The 16,060-nt window shown below is 40.8% G+C and overlaps 2 protein-coding genes across 8 annotated transcripts; both read left to right on the top strand.

The window, feature by feature from the left end:
- The first annotated feature begins 991 nt into the window (after positions 1-991).
- LOC113022156 (abhydrolase domain containing 6, acylglycerol lipase) lies at positions 992-8,941 on the top strand. 3 transcript variants are annotated; one of them, XM_080301188.1, is made up of 10 exons: positions 1,101-1,157; positions 1,577-1,664; positions 2,737-2,867; positions 4,443-4,602; positions 5,561-5,674; positions 5,871-6,003; positions 6,087-6,244; positions 7,082-7,136; positions 7,713-7,813; positions 8,299-8,941. In XM_080301188.1, the coding sequence occupies exons 3-10, from the start codon at positions 2,749-2,751 to the stop codon at positions 8,476-8,478; spliced, it is 1,020 nt and encodes a 339-aa protein (XP_080157314.1). In that variant the 5' UTR covers positions 1,101-1,157; positions 1,577-1,664; positions 2,737-2,748; the 3' UTR covers positions 8,479-8,941. The 3 variants fall into 3 exon arrangements, with proteins under 3 accessions (XP_026023043.1, XP_080157314.1, XP_080157315.1); XM_026167258.2 differs by lacking the exon at positions 1,577-1,664 and having other exon boundaries at positions 992-1,157; XM_080301189.1 differs by lacking the exon at positions 1,101-1,157 and having other exon boundaries at positions 1,582-1,618.
- Positions 8,942-9,261: 320 nt separating this feature from the next.
- On the top strand, positions 9,262-14,967 carry rpp14 (ribonuclease P/MRP 14 subunit). Of its 5 annotated transcripts, XM_026167255.2 has the most exons (7): positions 9,262-9,325; positions 9,645-9,856; positions 10,408-10,560; positions 10,647-10,731; positions 12,217-12,293; positions 12,412-12,490; positions 14,207-14,967. In XM_026167255.2, exons 3-7 carry the CDS (start codon positions 10,469-10,471, stop codon positions 14,261-14,263), a joined length of 390 nt encoding a protein of 129 aa, XP_026023040.1. In that variant the 5' UTR covers positions 9,262-9,325; positions 9,645-9,856; positions 10,408-10,468; the 3' UTR covers positions 14,264-14,967. The 5 variants fall into 5 exon arrangements, with proteins under 5 accessions (XP_026023040.1, XP_080157320.1, XP_080157317.1 ...); XM_080301194.1 differs by lacking the exon at positions 9,262-9,325 and having other exon boundaries at positions 9,688-9,856; positions 12,412-12,541; XM_080301191.1 differs by lacking the exons at positions 9,262-9,325; positions 9,645-9,856; positions 10,408-10,560; positions 10,647-10,731; positions 12,217-12,293.
- Positions 14,968-16,060: the final 1,093 nt, after the last annotated feature.

The raw sequence follows: 16,060 nt of genomic DNA, 5'->3' as shown, positions 1-16,060 counted from the left end.
ATGGCTGAAAATCAGTTTGTTGAGCATTGAAAGCTTCCTTGAGTTTGTTAGGAATGTAAAAGTTGTTCATTCAGAAGGTTGATGATCTTTTCACACTCACAGTAACCAACAAACTTAAATGACTGACTGAAAGTGCTGGTGTTTGTGTGCTGATTGGTTCAAAAATAGTTAATGCAAGTTAAGTGTTTCTTAATACAAAGTTAAAATGATGATAATAACTGGCTTGAAGACTCTGCGGCTCAGAAGTCGATGTCATCACCACAGCAGGTCTTTTTATTGTAAATAATCACAAGTTTATAACTTTTCCCCTCTTTTCCAGCTATTTTCACATTTCAAACAATATTACAGACTACTTCCTGCTTTATTATAATTCATTATTATTAGCAACTGTCATACTGTTAAAACCCTCTTATTTAGATCCTAAGTATATTCTTTCCTTTTATTATAAAGTGCTTTTCAGTGTATAATTTAGCAAATGCACGAAGACTGGCAGCCTTTAAATTAGGTTTTTGGCCAAAAAAAAAAAAACGGCAAAAGTTCAAGGCCCCTTGGATGATCAAAAGAAGAAAGAAGGAGAACGTTTTCTAGCATTTACACACAAGCAGTGACAGATATGTTGCTAAATCCTGACATTGTGTTTTTCCACTTGAGCTCCAATCAGTTCAGACCACTATTTAAATCTTTTTTCAGCTGCTCCTTTCTCACCACAGCAGGATCATCAGCACATTTGGTTGGTCACAGATTTTTAGCCAATGACCTTTCTTATGCAACCCTCCGAGGCTTTTTGTCTCCTCCCAGTCTGAAACTGGGGAGCTGCCAGCCCTCCGAGCCACAAAACACTGGACAGAAATCAACTGAAACATTCATTTGAAGAAAATAAATATATAAATTGCTTTAACTTCGACAGAAATTCTGGAGCATCAGTGCTGTTCTCTAAGAGCTGCCTGTAGATGTTGGCGCCCTCTTGTGGACGTGCTCGCACACATCACACATCCTCTGCTTCTGACGGCACCTGAATGCAGCACAGCATTTTTCTTCTGCAGTATCCCTTTAAGTGCGGATGAAAGGCTGTTATGTAATTTAGGTGAAAGAGGAGGAAGAGCAGCGGACTGAATGGAGGACAGCCGGCACTGACAGCTCGAAGAGGACCCTGACAGGTAGGGCGCCGCTGACCCTGCAGGTGTAGATAAAGCGCTATAGTACTCAGCCTGAGGTGTCCGCGTTATGTCCGATGTGACGTTTTCAGCAGGTTAAAAGGACACGAGTTTTTAATGTAACCTTTGCATCTGGTGTTCTACCATCAAACCCTCAGTGAACAAAATATTCAAAAAGAGAAGTTTGTCTCTTTAAGCCTGTGACCGTTACGGTTAAAGGAAACTTCCGCATTTTTTTCTCAATGTAAACTTGTTTTACTCATTTTCCGGTTCTAACCTTTAAAAAAAACTCCTAACAAATGCACTTTTTTACTTGGTCTGATTTCTACATCAAAGCAAACCTCCAAATCCCGATTACTGTGTATTACTATGGTATATTACGAGTAGAAGTAGTTTATTTTTTAAGCACATTCCCCCTACAGGTGCTTTCTCCGGAAACTGTGAACTTTGCAGCTGCTTCAAAGGTTCAGTGTCTTTCTGGGTTGGGCTTGCAGCGCTGGACGTTGTTCAGTGGGTTAAGTAATCCTGTTGTATCCTGTTGATTTTGTGGCACTTGCATTAATTGCGATTTCATGTCAAAATCATAGACTGTATATGAAAGATGGAAGTAATACCTCGACGTTAACTATTAACAACTGCTGTGTCAATTTGCTGTTACCATGAGTTGCCATATTTGACCCATCAAGCCTGGTTCAATGCTGCATTTATGACATATTGTGTGGAAGCCACGGACGCAGGTGCCTGATAATTAGAGCTATGAAACAAGCTAACATATGGTGGTTTAGCTCACTGGGTTGAGCAGGCAACTCCTATTACTGAGTTTTGGGTTCATATTTTACACTCAGCTCTACCTGCTCTCTTTCATCCAGTTTTTTTTTTCAAAGCATTTAAGTATAATTAAAATGTATTTAAAGGGAACCTACAAGAAGTTTGTATTATATTTTTAGTGAGTTGAATTTCATTTATTACAAGCTTTTATTATTATAAGCAATGTAATTACACTTAAAATGCTTTCCCACCTTTGCTTTCTGCAGTGGAAAAATGGATCTTTTACACTAAAAGTAAAAAAAAAGTGATGCCATAACTTTGGAAAGCTATGGGAATATTTTTTATTTATCAGCTTAAGTTAGGCTTTGTCTTTTTTTGGAGTAAAGGCATAAATAAACCAGCACATTTCCCTGACTATATGTTTGTTTACAGCTAAATGTTTCATTGACTGAGGCAAGACTGAGTGATTTAACTGGACTTTTGTCACTTCAGTACTCTGGATGCAGTACTCAGCGTCTGTTTCTATTATTATTATACAGTATAACACTAAGATAAGATAAGATAAGATAAGATAAGATAAGATAGAACTTTATTAATCCCTCGGGTGGGTTCCTCTGGGAAATTCGATTTCCAAAAAAAGCACAGCAACGACCGAAGTTACAGTTACTCTTCTAGTAGTTACTCTTCTTACTGTCTTGGAGCAACTGTGAGGACACAGTTTCGTCTGGGACTAATAAATTATTCAGTTTCTGCTTGATTATCTACAGTTAAACTGAGCTGAGAGTGCAGTTTGTGATCTGTTTTTTTTTTAAAGGAGGCTGCAACGATGGAGCTGAATGTGGCCAAAATGATAATGCTGGCAGGAGGTGTCCTGGTTGTGCCCGTGCTCGCTTTCGTCACCTCCTTCCTGTTCTGGCCTGGAGCGCTCCTCAAGGCGTACAACTGGTAAAGGCACATAGAGGACATACACACAGAGAACAAACAGGCGGGTTAGACTTGTATCTGTTTGGTTTAGGCACACCACTGGATTATAGCAGAAGAAATGGAAAAGATTTTCCACCTACAGTACTCTGCAAAAGTCTCAAGTCATTCCTTATTTCTCATGTTTTGCTTCCAAGCAGCCAGACTTTGTTGTGATTTTTTTAAGTGGTCATCATCAGTAGGTGTCCAGCCTTCTGGAGGTCTTCCAAACCTTTTCTTTGGACATTGGCTGCTTTTCATGAGGGAAAAATAAAGAAATTACAGGTCTGAAAAATTACAGCTGATAAACCGTAGCAGTATCTGAGTCATGTCCTTAAGAAATAGGAAAATCCAGCAAAGACCTGACAAAGGACCATAAGAGTCATCTGACCCTTTGGCTGATCCCTTTACTGTTCACTGAAGTATCATTAGAAATGGTGTCAGTGAAGGGTGGCTGCCAAGAAGCCATTCTTAAGATAAGGAAACAGGAAAAAGACTTGGTGGCTCAGGACTTTTGCACTTTTGTACAGTGGTTTTCCATTTTTCTTATTTTTTTATGAAAATAAATCTAATAAATGTTACTCCAAGCAATTTTCTTCAAAGTTACTAAACCCACCAGATAAAGCCTTCAACAGCAACAAGCAGACAAACTGGACACGCGTTACATTTGAATTAAAATAATGTAGTTCCTGTGTTCCAATACAGCTTCAAAAATGCTTTTATTGTGAAAGAGCCAAAGCAGTGACCTTTCCTTCTGAACTTTAGACTAAGCTGTGAAAAAAACTACATGCTGGCTGATTACTGGATTACTGATGTTGCTTCACTCTGTCTTACACACACACGCACACACACACAAAGTGCTGACTCACTGACATGTAATAGAAGAAGAAAAACATGTGCAAAGAATTAACAGTGAATCTGTGACTGTGTAGAAGATTATTTTTATCTGTCGAGATCATTTTGGTCCCAGATTTCGGGGACCGTTCCTGACCTCTGTTTTTATTTTATTTGGTTTTTATTTTTTAACCCTGACCGTTGTAAGGGTAGCAGAAATTCACCTTATTATGTTTATGTTGAGTAATGAAGCTGCATTTGTGGTTGATATGAATATCCAAAGTGTTGCACAATAAATTATTAAACAATCACATGAACAAACTATGGAAATAAGTGGCAGAGCATCACTCTTATTTTCATAACAGCCGTTATAAAATGATTTCTACAGGTCATCATCTTTTCATGATAAACCTTTAATTTTCTAGTGTGCTTTTATTTTGTGGGGGGATTTTCCCATTAATGTGATCTCACACCAGTTTTGACTGCACAATGACCCTTTTCATATGAAACCATGTGCAGCTGCAGGATGTTGAACTGAATCCTAAAATAAAGTGATGATCAGAGTCAGAGAAAATTCAGAAACAGTGATCTTGTTTTTAAAGACTACACAATCACATGATTTATTTCATAATGTTAGTGGATGGATCGCCTCATGTTTAATCCTCAGGAATCACTGAACATCCAGAACATGAGACTTTATAACGGCTCACCTGTAAATCTCTGCAGGTATTGGCGCCGCAGGCTCGGATTGGTTGTCCGCTTCTCTCACAGTGGGAATTACCACTTCTGTTATTCCACACGCGGGGCACCAGGAGGCGCAACACCATCACTGCTGCTGCTCCACGGCTTCTCTGCCACCAAGGATATGTGGCTACCTGTTGTCAAGGTTTTTACACAAAAATAAATCAAAACATCAGATGTACATGTTTGTGACAGTGACATTTTCACTGCTAAAAAAGGAACTTCAGCTCAGCTGTGTGTAAATCTGGAAACACAGGGTTGGTGAATTGTGTGTGGAGACGTGGAAGCTGTCCCCTTTGTAAAATCTTACCTTTGAGCAAAAATCTATAACTGTTGAAGCAGATTTTGTCAGATTTGACTGGTGATTCTCCAGCCTTTCTGTCATGAAGTGTATGTAAGTGAGCCTCTGGTGTGTTTGCTAGTGATGTTCGATTCGTGAACGAATCGTTCAATACTCAAGAATCACTTTACTGACTCATGAATCATGATTCACAAGCCCAACTGACTCACTGACTCATCCCTGTTTCTGTTAGCAAACTAATTCGCTTAGTAGAAATATATCTAGCTTATAATTAAAATTGTGGGGGGGAAAAAACAACAGCCAGTTTCTTAACAAAAGCATTTCTGCTCTGAACTGGAAGAAAAAGTAGATGTGAGTAGAAGCTCACATCAAGAAAATAGCTCCTCAGTTCACAGTAGCATCACTCTGCTAACATGCTAACAGCACATTTGAGCTACTCACCCCCTCCCTTCCTGTGTTGAATCGTAAGCGTAAGCGAATCACTCAGGACTCACTAACCCCCTCCCTCCTGTGCTGAATCATAGAGCGAGCGAACGAATCACTCACTCACTCACCCCCTCCTGGCTCACAGCTTCTTCTTCTTCTTGGTTGGCAACCAATGTTAAGGCGCATTACCGCCCCAACTCAAACTTAAACAAATTAAGTTTGAGTGAAAATGTACATTTTTTGCACTCTCTGGTCAACTGACTCAGTGAATCAAATGACTCAAAAAATCCGATTCACTTTGGTGAGTGACTCATTAAAACTCGATTCAGTAAAAAGAATCAAATTTACCATCACTAGTGTTTGCTTTCTCCTCCAGTTCCTCCCTAGAAACCAACATGTGGTGTGTGTGGACATGCCGGGACACGAGGGGACAAGTCGCACCGGTCCAGAGGATTACAGCATCCGCGGTCAGGTTGAACGAATCCACCAGGTCTGTACAAATTTGTGTGTGTGTGTGACACTTGCACACTTTGTAATAATTATAAGTTTGGAAAAACCACTGGGATATCTTTCAGGGGGAGGTTATTCTTGTAATCAAAGCAAGGCTTCCAGGTTTGGACCACAGCAGAAGCACTGAGCTACTGTCCTGTTTCAAAACTCACCTCTCTGTTTTTCTTCCTGTGTAGTTTGTGCAGAGTATCGGTCTCGATAAAAGACCCTTCCACCTGGTCGGCACGTCAATGGGTGGCAACGTCGCAGGGGTGTACGCTGCCACTTACCCCACCCACCTATCCAGTGTCACCTTGGTTTGCCCGGCAGGTAAACTCAGCAGACGTACCTTACATTTGCTGATGATGATCAGGTTTGCATAATTCCTCTTCCTCATCTTCTCTCCCAAACAGGCCTGGTTTACCCGACGGACTCGGAGTTCATCAGTCGCCTGAGGGAGCTGGAGATGGGTGAGAAGGATGAGTCGATCCCGCTCGTCCCCACCACCATTCAGGAACTCGAGGACATGCTGAGACTCTGTTGTAACACCCCCCCAAAACTCCCCCGACAGGTACAGGGCTGAGCTGCATGGGCACAGTAGAAATGACTTCACAAGTTTCCTTATCCGCATGATTCATTGTATCAGCACGTCATTAAGACAAGGAAAGATGTGAAGGAGAATTTGTAAGGAATTAGGAGAAATCACATTGAAGTATTTAAACAATGTGACTGTGGGTTTTACGGTTTGCTGTGGTGAAGCTAAAATTGACCAAAGTTTAACTACAATACTTCACCCTGTTCTCAGTAGCTGTCTTATTTTTAATAGCTTCCTCTTCCAAATTCATCCTGCAGACTGTCATCTGCTTTATTTTATTCTTTATTCTTTGCACTTTAAGCATTTTATCTACCTCACATCTACAGCCAGTTTAGAATCACTTAACCTCACATGCATATCTTTGGACTGCTAGAGGAAGCTGGAAAAGCAGGACAGGAAAAACATGCAGACTGCACACAGAAAGATCTGCAATGAACTGAGTTATAATGCAACCCTTACTTCACTTTTATCATTGATATGGGAATATCTTTATTTATGGAGCAGTTTCATAAACCCACATTGCAAAGTGCTTCACAAAAGACATCATAACTTTACAAAAGGCGCATATGAATGCAGAGAGTAGCATCCTAGAGAGTATGATATTTTGTTCCTCTGAACCTCCTTTCTTTCCACAAAAGATGCTCCAGCTTGCTTTAGTATTTACAGAATTCAACCATCACACAGACACTTCTGGGTCACTTTGCATTTAAGGCTTGTAACAATATACCTGCTCTCAGTCACACTGCCAGTACTGCTGTTGCTTTTCTTTCTTTCTTTTTATTTATTTGCATTTGTGTGCATGTGTGTTGTTAGGTGCTGAGCGGTCTCCTTGCCAACAGGATCCCAAACAATGATTTCTACAAAGAAGGTCAGTCCGCTCACCATCACCTGCTCTTTTCTTCTCTTTGTCCTGTCCTCCTCCCCTCATCCCCAACCGGTCACAGCAGACGGCCGCACTTCCCTGAGCCTGGTTCTGCTGGCGTTTTTTTTCCTGTTAAAAGGGAGTTTTTCCTTCCCACCATCACCAAGTCGTTGCTCAAAGGTGGTCATATGATTACTGGGTTGCTTGCAGAGATGCTTGCATCTCTGCAATAATGTAGGGTCTCTACCTTACAATATAAAGCACCTTGAAGCGACGGCTGTTGTGATTTGGTGCTATATATATTGAAGTGAATTGAGTTCAAGCAGTGCTCCATCGACAGTCACAGATTACTGAGGGATTTGATCTGACCCTTTGCCTCCTGCCTTTTTTCATTATTTTCTATTTGACATTTCAGATAAATTAATTAGTGAAGGAAAGCACTTTTGATATGACTCACTTGTATAAAGACAGTGAAGCAGGGAGAAAAGCAGATTGTGTCTACTTCTACTCTGCAGTAATCATTTTCCCTTTAGTAACTCATTGCCCCTGTGTGTGTGTGTGTGTGTGTGTGTGTGTGTGTAGTGTTCATGGAGATTGTTGGGGAGAAGTCTCGCCACTCGCTACAAGAAAACATGCATCTGATCACAGTGCCCCTGCAGGTTATCTGGGGGAAGGAAGACCAGGTAAATTCACAACCCCACAGCAGTGATGATCATTAGAAAACGATGTCTCAGCCCCAATTTTCCGCCCTTTGCGGGTATGTACTGCTTCTTTAAAAAAATAAAAATAAAAATTAGGGGTGCCGGTCATCAGAACTGCCAAGTGGCCCTCCTCATCTACTTGTGCTCACTACGTCCTTCATATTTAAATTATTGAATCACTGTTGAGAGAAGTTTAAACTTTAACTGTATCCATATTAATAAGATAGAAAAAAATTTAATTGTACTGTTGAAATAAAAAACAATTTCTACCAGGCTGTAAATGTGCCTTTTAATGCTGTAAAGTTCGAAGTTCATTTTCATTTGGAAGTCTATACGAATTGACAACAGAGCATGAATATCTGTAAATCTGTAAATCTCCGTCATGTGGTGTTGGGATATTTCAGTGTGTCAGTAAAGCCGTGCTGCAGCGTCACACAGAGCTGTAACACACTTGTCTGAACTCTCAGGTGCTGGACGTTTCGGGCGCCGCTGTGCTGCAGGGGGCGCTGCCTCACTGCCAGGTGACGGTGTTGGACAGCTGTGGTCACTCTGTGGCTCTTGAGCGACCGAGAAAAGCCGCCAAACTCATCACGGACTTCCTGTCTGAGCAGGCAGTCAGCGATGGCAACGTAAAGAAAGTTTCTTGAAGAAAAACCTTTGAACTGTACGCCGACCCCTGACCTCATGATGATGAAGGAGAGGAGAAGTATGATGAGATTTCTACATCAACGTTTATGTCTGTAAAAAAAACTGAACAAACGCACAAAAGTATTACTTTACTTTAAGATATTCCTGATGTTTTCATCTGTATGACTTGTACTCACTGCCCTGCAGGTGGCTGATATCCATAATCTTTAGAGTTTAATGTCATGGTATCAATCCTCGTTTTCATGTTTCACTTTCAGAAAACTGCATTGTAGTCTTCTGTTTACAGCTGTTTGTGAACTATGCAGTGGACTGACTGCATAATTAACATCACAAAAACACATCAGACTGAATTTACAATGAAACATTTACTGTTGATTAATATGTGATTTGTAACCTTTAGCTATTAACTTTAATATATAAAGTTTAAAAAAATGGTGGAATTAAAAGATTTTGTGTGTTTAAGATTGTTGGTTGAAAAATCCTGTCATTTTGGAAGACATAACACATCAAGTAATTTATTCAAGATGCACAGGAAGTAGTCACTGCTCACGAGGCCCTGCAATTCAGATTTATTTGTCACATGTTGTTAGTACAGGGTCAGCATTACAATGAAATGTGTTTGAAGAGATGAAACATGATTAAAATACTAAAAGTAACATGATTAAAAAGAAAATAAGATGAAAAAAGTAGAGAGAACTACTTTGCGCAATGTATTGCAGTAAAGTAGCAGTTCAGCTGGGACTGAATATGTAGTTAAACTTCTTTTTACACTGACAGCAGGAGGAGTTTCACTGGTCTGGCCCACTCAAGATCAAAGCAGGATGTGTGTCGAAGAAGATGAATGATGTAAGCTCAAGCTGTGAAGTTTAATATGCTATATGCTATTTAATAGCACCACTGAAAGGTTAGGGTTAGGGTTACACAAGTTGTAAATGTTATTTTGACATTGTGAGGGCGACGAATCAAGTCCTGTCAAATACAACCTGAAATTAAAAAAATAAAATAAATGAATAATTAATTTTTATTTCCATAGAGAAAAATGTCAGCCATTAGAAAAAACATTTGGATTATTACCTCAAAATGTTGATTCAGTAACTCAAAAACTCACAAATTAATTTTAAATTATTTTGTCAGAGTTAGTACTGTTGTTTGTTTTTTGTGGCAGTGGCAGAAACAAGCTTCCATATCCGGTTTTCAACGTACAAGACAAAATAAGCCGTCTCGTGGCGAAGAGTGATCCATCTTGCAGTTTTACGCGTCTTTGCAAAAGCTGGTTGCGCATGCGCTGCTGGGGTCCCCTTCCCCCTTGGTGAAAGACGTTTCTCTGGGATTGCGGACTTCTCGGCACGCTGTGTGTCCTCCACGTTTTAGCAGCTGGTGAGTGAAGTGCTTCTGCTTTTATTAAACTTCAGAACAAATTAAAAACTTTCATTTCTGTGTGCGGAGTCGATAACAGAGAATCAGCTAGCAGCTACAATAACTTAGCTGAAGCTAACGGGTTCACCTTGTCCAGGGTTAGCCGCTTTCAGCTTCGGGTTTTAAAGGCTGTACGGAGTTTTCCTCGTGTTTTTATTGACGTTTCACTGTCAGATCTCTGGGCTTCCCAAAACGTAATATTTTAGAGCTTATCAGGTTTGCTCTGAGGTGTTCCTGTTTGTCTTTGTTGTTTGCTTTTGTGTAAATGCAGCAGCTTTGTTACCCAAAGCTGCTGCTGTCCAAAGGTCCAGCCCGTAACTAAAATGCTTTAAACACCTGCTGCTACAAGTCTTTGATAGTACACACTGACAGGCCCTCACAAGCTTGTGGAAAATAAAGTGTAACGCACACCGTTCCTGCTTTAGTACAGGTATTTATTGGCTAACGATAAAATGCAGACATGACGAAGAGACTCTCTGTAAGCGCCACTGTTTTGATTTTTTTTTTTATAGTCAGCTGATCCACCTGCTGCTCTTCATCAGACAGAGGCTGAGCCACTGATGCTCTGATAGAATGAAACAGGTGGAGGAGAAGGAAGAAGCGTCTGTCTACCAACGGGTCGTGTTGAAAAACGCCTCACCGTACCACTACCTGAAGGTCCGCCTGTAAGTTCCTCATCGTATTTTTAGAGTTTGATGTTGTGCTGATATTTGTACACACACGCACACTTTATTTTTTCCTCTGTCTTTAGTGTGCTGGAGGATGAGTCAACCAGACTAAGTGCCGTTGAACTGAAGTACTTCATCATCACAGGCCTGAAGTCTCTGTATGGAGAGGTGAGACCATGAAGACCGGTGAGGAGTTAAGGAGCTTCTGTATTTGTTTTACTTGTTTTATTCTCCTGAGTTTCAGAACCTGTGAGGATTAATTTGCATTAAATACACTATATTGCCAAAAGTATTCACTCGCCCATTCAAATCAATGAATTCAGTTGTTCCAGTAACTGTCTTGGCCACAGGTGTATACAATCAAGGACCCAGGCATACAGACTGCTTCTACAAACATTTGTGAAAGAATGGGTCGCTCTCAGGAGCTCAGTGAATTCCAGTGTGATGCCGTAATATGATGCCACCCGTGCAACGAGTCCACTTGTAAAATTTCTTCTCTAAGGAATATTCCACAGTCGACTGTTAGAGGTATTAACAAAGTGGAAGCGAGCGTGAACAACGCTAACTCAGCATGAAATGGTATTCTATGTAAAATCACAGAGTGGGGTCAGCAAATGCTGTCTCTATGCCCTAGTGTGCAGAGTTTGCCGACTTTCTGCAGAGTCAATCTCTACACACCTCTAAACTTCATGTGGCCTTCAGATTAGATCAAAGAACAGTCCGTAGAGAGCTTCATGAAATGGGTGTCCGTAGCCAAGCAGCTGCAGCCAGGCCAAGCAAAGCATCGGGTGGAGTGCTGTAAAGTACACCACTACTTGTAGTGGTGTAGATTGTAGATGCCGTAGAGTCCATCTCACCTGCAGCGGCATCGCAGGCCACACCCCGCCACAAACACATACTTGTAAGCCTTGCGGAAAGCTTTCCCAGAAGAGTTGAAGCTGTTATACCTGCACAGGGTGGGCTGATGTCATATTAAACTCTATGGATCGAGAATGGTATGTCACTCAAGTTCATAAGCGTGTGAAGGCAGGTGAGTGAATACTTCTGGTAATATAGTGTATTCTACCAGATGTGGGGCTCATCCCAGCTTTGAGGTGACTGTTTGTTTGTGGTGATCTGGATCAGTCTTGTTTTTGTTTGTTTTTGGGTTTTTTGTGATAATGTATCTTCACGTAAATGTCAAACTGACAGTTGAGGTCAGCCAGGGGTCTCCATGTACTAAGATGATCACAGATGAAATTGTGATCTCTAGTTAGAGTAGGGAGCAGGTGGAGGTATGTGCTGGAGAGAAGAGGAATGGAAGCAAGACAGAATACATGAAAAGTACATGAGTGAAACTGCACTAATAAAAAAAAAAAAAAAAAAAATGAAGGCAGAGCAGAATATGCTTAGATTTTTATTGGGATTGACCAGAATGGGTGGGATTAGAAATGAGTGTAGATCAGAGGGACAGCTCAGGCTCAGTTTAGAGCAAAAGTTAGATACAAGGCTGAGGTGGTTTGGACGTGTGCAGAGGAGGAAGATGCTGAATGTGGAGGGTGAGATTGAAGCAGATGAAAAGGAAAGGGAGATGTTCTGGATAGTCCAAACTATCTGAATCCAGGGTCCTAATTCATGCAGTTTAGCTTTTCTTACTTTGTTTTCACTCCTCAGGTGGGAGCAGCGTTAAACTTTGATGTCCTGAAGTACGATGAGGACACCCTGACCGCTCTCCTCCGTGTTTACAGCAGGTGACCACCGACCATGAGAGAAAGGGGGCTGGGTGGGGTGGTGGGGACAGCTGAAACTGAAACAGACTAACCACCACTTGTTGGTATCATTTTCTTCTTTTATTGTGTGTGTTTGCAGAAGTTTGGTGAAGCTGTGGAGCTCCCTGACTCTTCTCGGCTCCTACCAGAACAAGGCCTGTGCCTTCAGAGTCCTGCAGGTCAGCAGATTTGATCCCCGCTCTTCTCTCATAATAAGAATTTTCTCAGAGGTGATCCACTCCTAGAGAAGTTAATAGACTAAAGAATCGTGACGCGTGATGACAAATAAATAGAGTTTACATATTTTGCAGAAAAATAAACTCTACCAAACTTGCTGAAAATCTTAACATTTTTTCCTCCAGATTGTCATCATTAAAGCTGCTAATTTGATGCACATTATCCTCTCTTGTGCTAGTATAACATGCTGTAATATACACATCTGTAGGATAGTCTCTTGTTTGCAAATGAAGGTGAACAAAGTGAAGTTCTTTACTAATTTTCAGCTTCTGAGCCACAAGTCTGTGAACAACCAATCAGTCACCTTCCACAGAGTTTCTGATGGTTGGGTCTCGTGTGTTTTTTGTGCCGAGCATCAAAGCTCTGTGTCGACCTTGAGACTATCAGCTGTGAATACTTTACCGCCGCTCCCGAACCACATGACCTCTGAGGCGATTATCTCTGCCGCCAGGCACAAAAAATTACGTCCGTGTGGAAGCATTACACATATGTTTGTGCAGAACAATGTTCTGTATTCGCACTCCTGAGCTGAAGAGGAAAGTTCCTGTGCATCAGCTTTAATCTCTACAGATGATACGTGAGCTTTTTTTGTTCTTGTTCATTTTGCTTTTCTGGACACTGCTGCTGTGGATTTAAAATGAAGTAATGAAGAAGTTGCTTTAAGTGTGCACTATGAGGTTTAAAGAGGATGAAGCAGTATTTTTTTTACTCTGTTTTAAACAGATTAGTGCCAAAAAATATGTAACTGTTCTTTTTGTAGCTGCTGTTGTTAGATTAAATTAGGATACAATAGATAAGGTGATCAGTAGGGATTCATGTGACGCACAATAGCAAGGCTGCAATCATGCGGCGTTCACCACCATGAGAAAGAGACTGGGAGGGATGCAACATCATCGTTGACTTAAATAGGACGTTGCCCTTTTATATTTCTGTCTCATATACAAGGTGTGCTGAAAAAGTTTCAGAAAGGGACTCATTTAGAGTTGCTGATCTCCCCTTAAGAGCGTCTCGTGGACTGTATCAGCAAGGCTGCTCTTTTTAGATGTCTTGGCACTATAGCCTCTTGTGCTGGTGCTTCTGCAATTGATGCTGGATTATCCTGTGTGGAATTAAGTTTCAGTTGTGAGCAAAGATTGTGTTGGTGTGGCTAAAAGAAACATCCTGTTTCTCAAGGTGCTCTGTAAGGGCTCACAGATGCATGGACCACAGCTCAGATCGCTGTCTCTCCCCTAGAGGCCCATTATGGAAAACGAACATTTTGTTCTTTCTGTAGGTCAAAACTTTGGATTATTATCTCAGAATTTTGACTTACTAACTAAAACTCCTGTAAAAATGAGCCAAACTTCCAGTAAAGTTGAAGTTTTGAGATTAAAACTCCAAAATTTTGACTTATGATTGGCAAAAATTATTTTTGTTTTGTTTTTGTTATAGAAACAAGCTTCCAACCATAAAACAATAACATTTTTGTAATTTAAAGCCTGAAAATCGTGACCAAGCCTCATAAGGATGATTTTTGAGTTGTGCATTTTGCAAAGGTTTCAGTTAGGTCTCCTTTAATTTAAGGAATGTTACAGTAATGTTGCATCATTTGTGTTTGAGGAATATTTAATCCAAGACATTATAAAGACCATCTTTCTGTTGCTCTGTGCTGTGTTCAGGTGTCTCCGTTCCTCTTGGCACTGACGGGAAACAGTCGGGATCTGCAGCTCGACTGAGGCCGGAGGAGCTTTCTTTTTTTCGCAATGAGTTTCCTGTGGAGGCGAGTCTTTAACAAACCGCTGTCTTCCATCGCAGCGGCTCCTCACCTCAGCCGGTCACTCCACATTGGCCAGCGAGCTTCCCTCACCAAAGCGTTCTCTTCCCGTGACGTGGAGGCGTTCGCTGAGCTGACAGGTGACACCAACCCCCTCCACCTGGATCCGGCGTACGCCAGCACCACTTCGTTTGAGACACCTATCGTGCACGGCGTCCTCATCAACGGCCTGATCTCGGCCGTGCTCGGCACCAGGATGCCGGGTCGAGGCTGCATCTTCTTGTACCAGGAGATCCGCTTCCCGGCACCACTCTACGTTGGAGAGGAGGTGCTGGCCGAAGCCGAAGTCCGCAAGATTAAGATGTCATTCGCCTTCATTGCTGTAACGTGCTCTGTTAAGGATAAAGTGGTGATGGAGGGTGAGGTGATGGTGATGTTGCCTGAGGAGCAGCAGCAGAAGGAGTGAGAGGAGGTGGTGGTCACCCCTCACTGTCTCCTCAAAATAGTATTTTGTACACGAGGGACTTTATTATTGTTTGTTGCTCAAAGCAAGAAAAACGTGTTTATAGGCAGAGCATCTAATATTTGTTTCCAGCTCTGCTTTGTTTATTGTTTTGAAATCTTTTGTGTGGAGATAAAATAATAAATGTCTTTGAATTTTTCAAACCTGCTTGTGTTGTTATACCCACCTGTTCACTCACATCACACACACACAACTTTCTTTCCTTCCACCATACTGTGATCCTTCTATTTTTCTTTTTACTGACTCATTTCCTTCAGCTGATTATAAGGGTGAGTTTTTTTTTTTTATTATGTTTACTTAACATAATGACATGTTAATATTTCCATGTTTCATGATTAATCATGTGAAACAACACTTTTTGAGCACTGCAAAGTGAAGCTGGAGAACTGTTCAGTCAAGTGAACCTTATGCGGCCACTTCATTAGGTATACCCTGTTAGCATTGAGAACTGAAGCCTAGAAGAGTCATTGACATGGTCAACAACAACACTCGGCTGGACTGAAATGATGCTCTGTGCTAAATCTGGCCATTCTCCTCTGACTTCAACTAGACATTTTCACCCACTGAGACGCTGCTTGGATGGTTGTACAGAAAGGTCCAAGCAGATCACCAGTTTGTGAGAACACCAGCCTGTCTGGCACTAACAACCATGCCACCTTCAGTCACTTAAATCTTCAACTCATTCTGAGGCTCAGTTTGAACTTCAGCTGGTTGTCTTGTCAATGTCTACATGCCTACCTGGCTTATTAGATAATTATATTAACAACCAGTTGAACGTGTACCTAAAAACTGGCTAGTGAGTGTACACTGGCAGAGCACTATTTAAAGCATTTCTAAACTAAACTCTAATCAAGTGGTCATAGTTAAATCTGATTAAATAATTTTTCAAAGGCACAAATCTTTTTTTTGTACGTGTCTGACTTCATTTCTTTCATTTATGGTTTAGTTTAAATATTGTTTATTTCACACAGATGGCTGTAGATTTTTATTTTATTTTCATTACTTTATTTATTTGATTTATCTCTATCCTTCAACCTGATATTCATTGTTTATTTTTTGACATTTTAGACTAATTTAAAGGCAAATTAAAAAAAAATTTGGTTGAATGAATGTGTATATGACTAATAACAAATAAAAATGCTTAAAGAAGAAATGAAAGAAAAAACAAACATAATTGTTTAGATAAATTTTGACCAAAATTTTGTTAGTAATTCTAAGTACACAAAATAACAACTA

Source organism: Astatotilapia calliptera, chromosome 5 (assembly GCF_964374335.1).
Source record: "Astatotilapia calliptera chromosome 5, fAstCal68.1, whole genome shotgun sequence".
NCBI classification, from domain to species: Eukaryota; Metazoa; Chordata; class Actinopteri; order Cichliformes; family Cichlidae; genus Astatotilapia; species Astatotilapia calliptera.
Note: the sequence above shows the minus strand (reverse complement) of the source record. Positions and strands in the feature narration are given on the sequence as shown.

Bases quoted from the DNA above. Each gene is read 5' to 3' on its own strand.
- LOC113022156 (XM_026167258.2), top strand. From the start codon at position 2,749: ATGGAGCTGAATGTGGCCAAAATGATAATGCTGGCAGGAGGTGTCCTG. The intron at 2,868-4,442 runs GTAAAGGCACAT...AAATCTCTGCAG, and splicing joins CTCCTCAAGGCGTACAACTG to GTATTGGCGCCGCAGGCTCG. The intron at 5,675-5,870 runs GTCTGTACAAAT...CTTCCTGTGTAG, and splicing joins AGGTTGAACGAATCCACCAG to TTTGTGCAGAGTATCGGTCT.
- rpp14 (XM_080301191.1), top strand. From the start codon at position 14,291: ATGAGTTTCCTGTGGAGGCGAGTCTTTAACAAACCGCTGTCTTCCATC.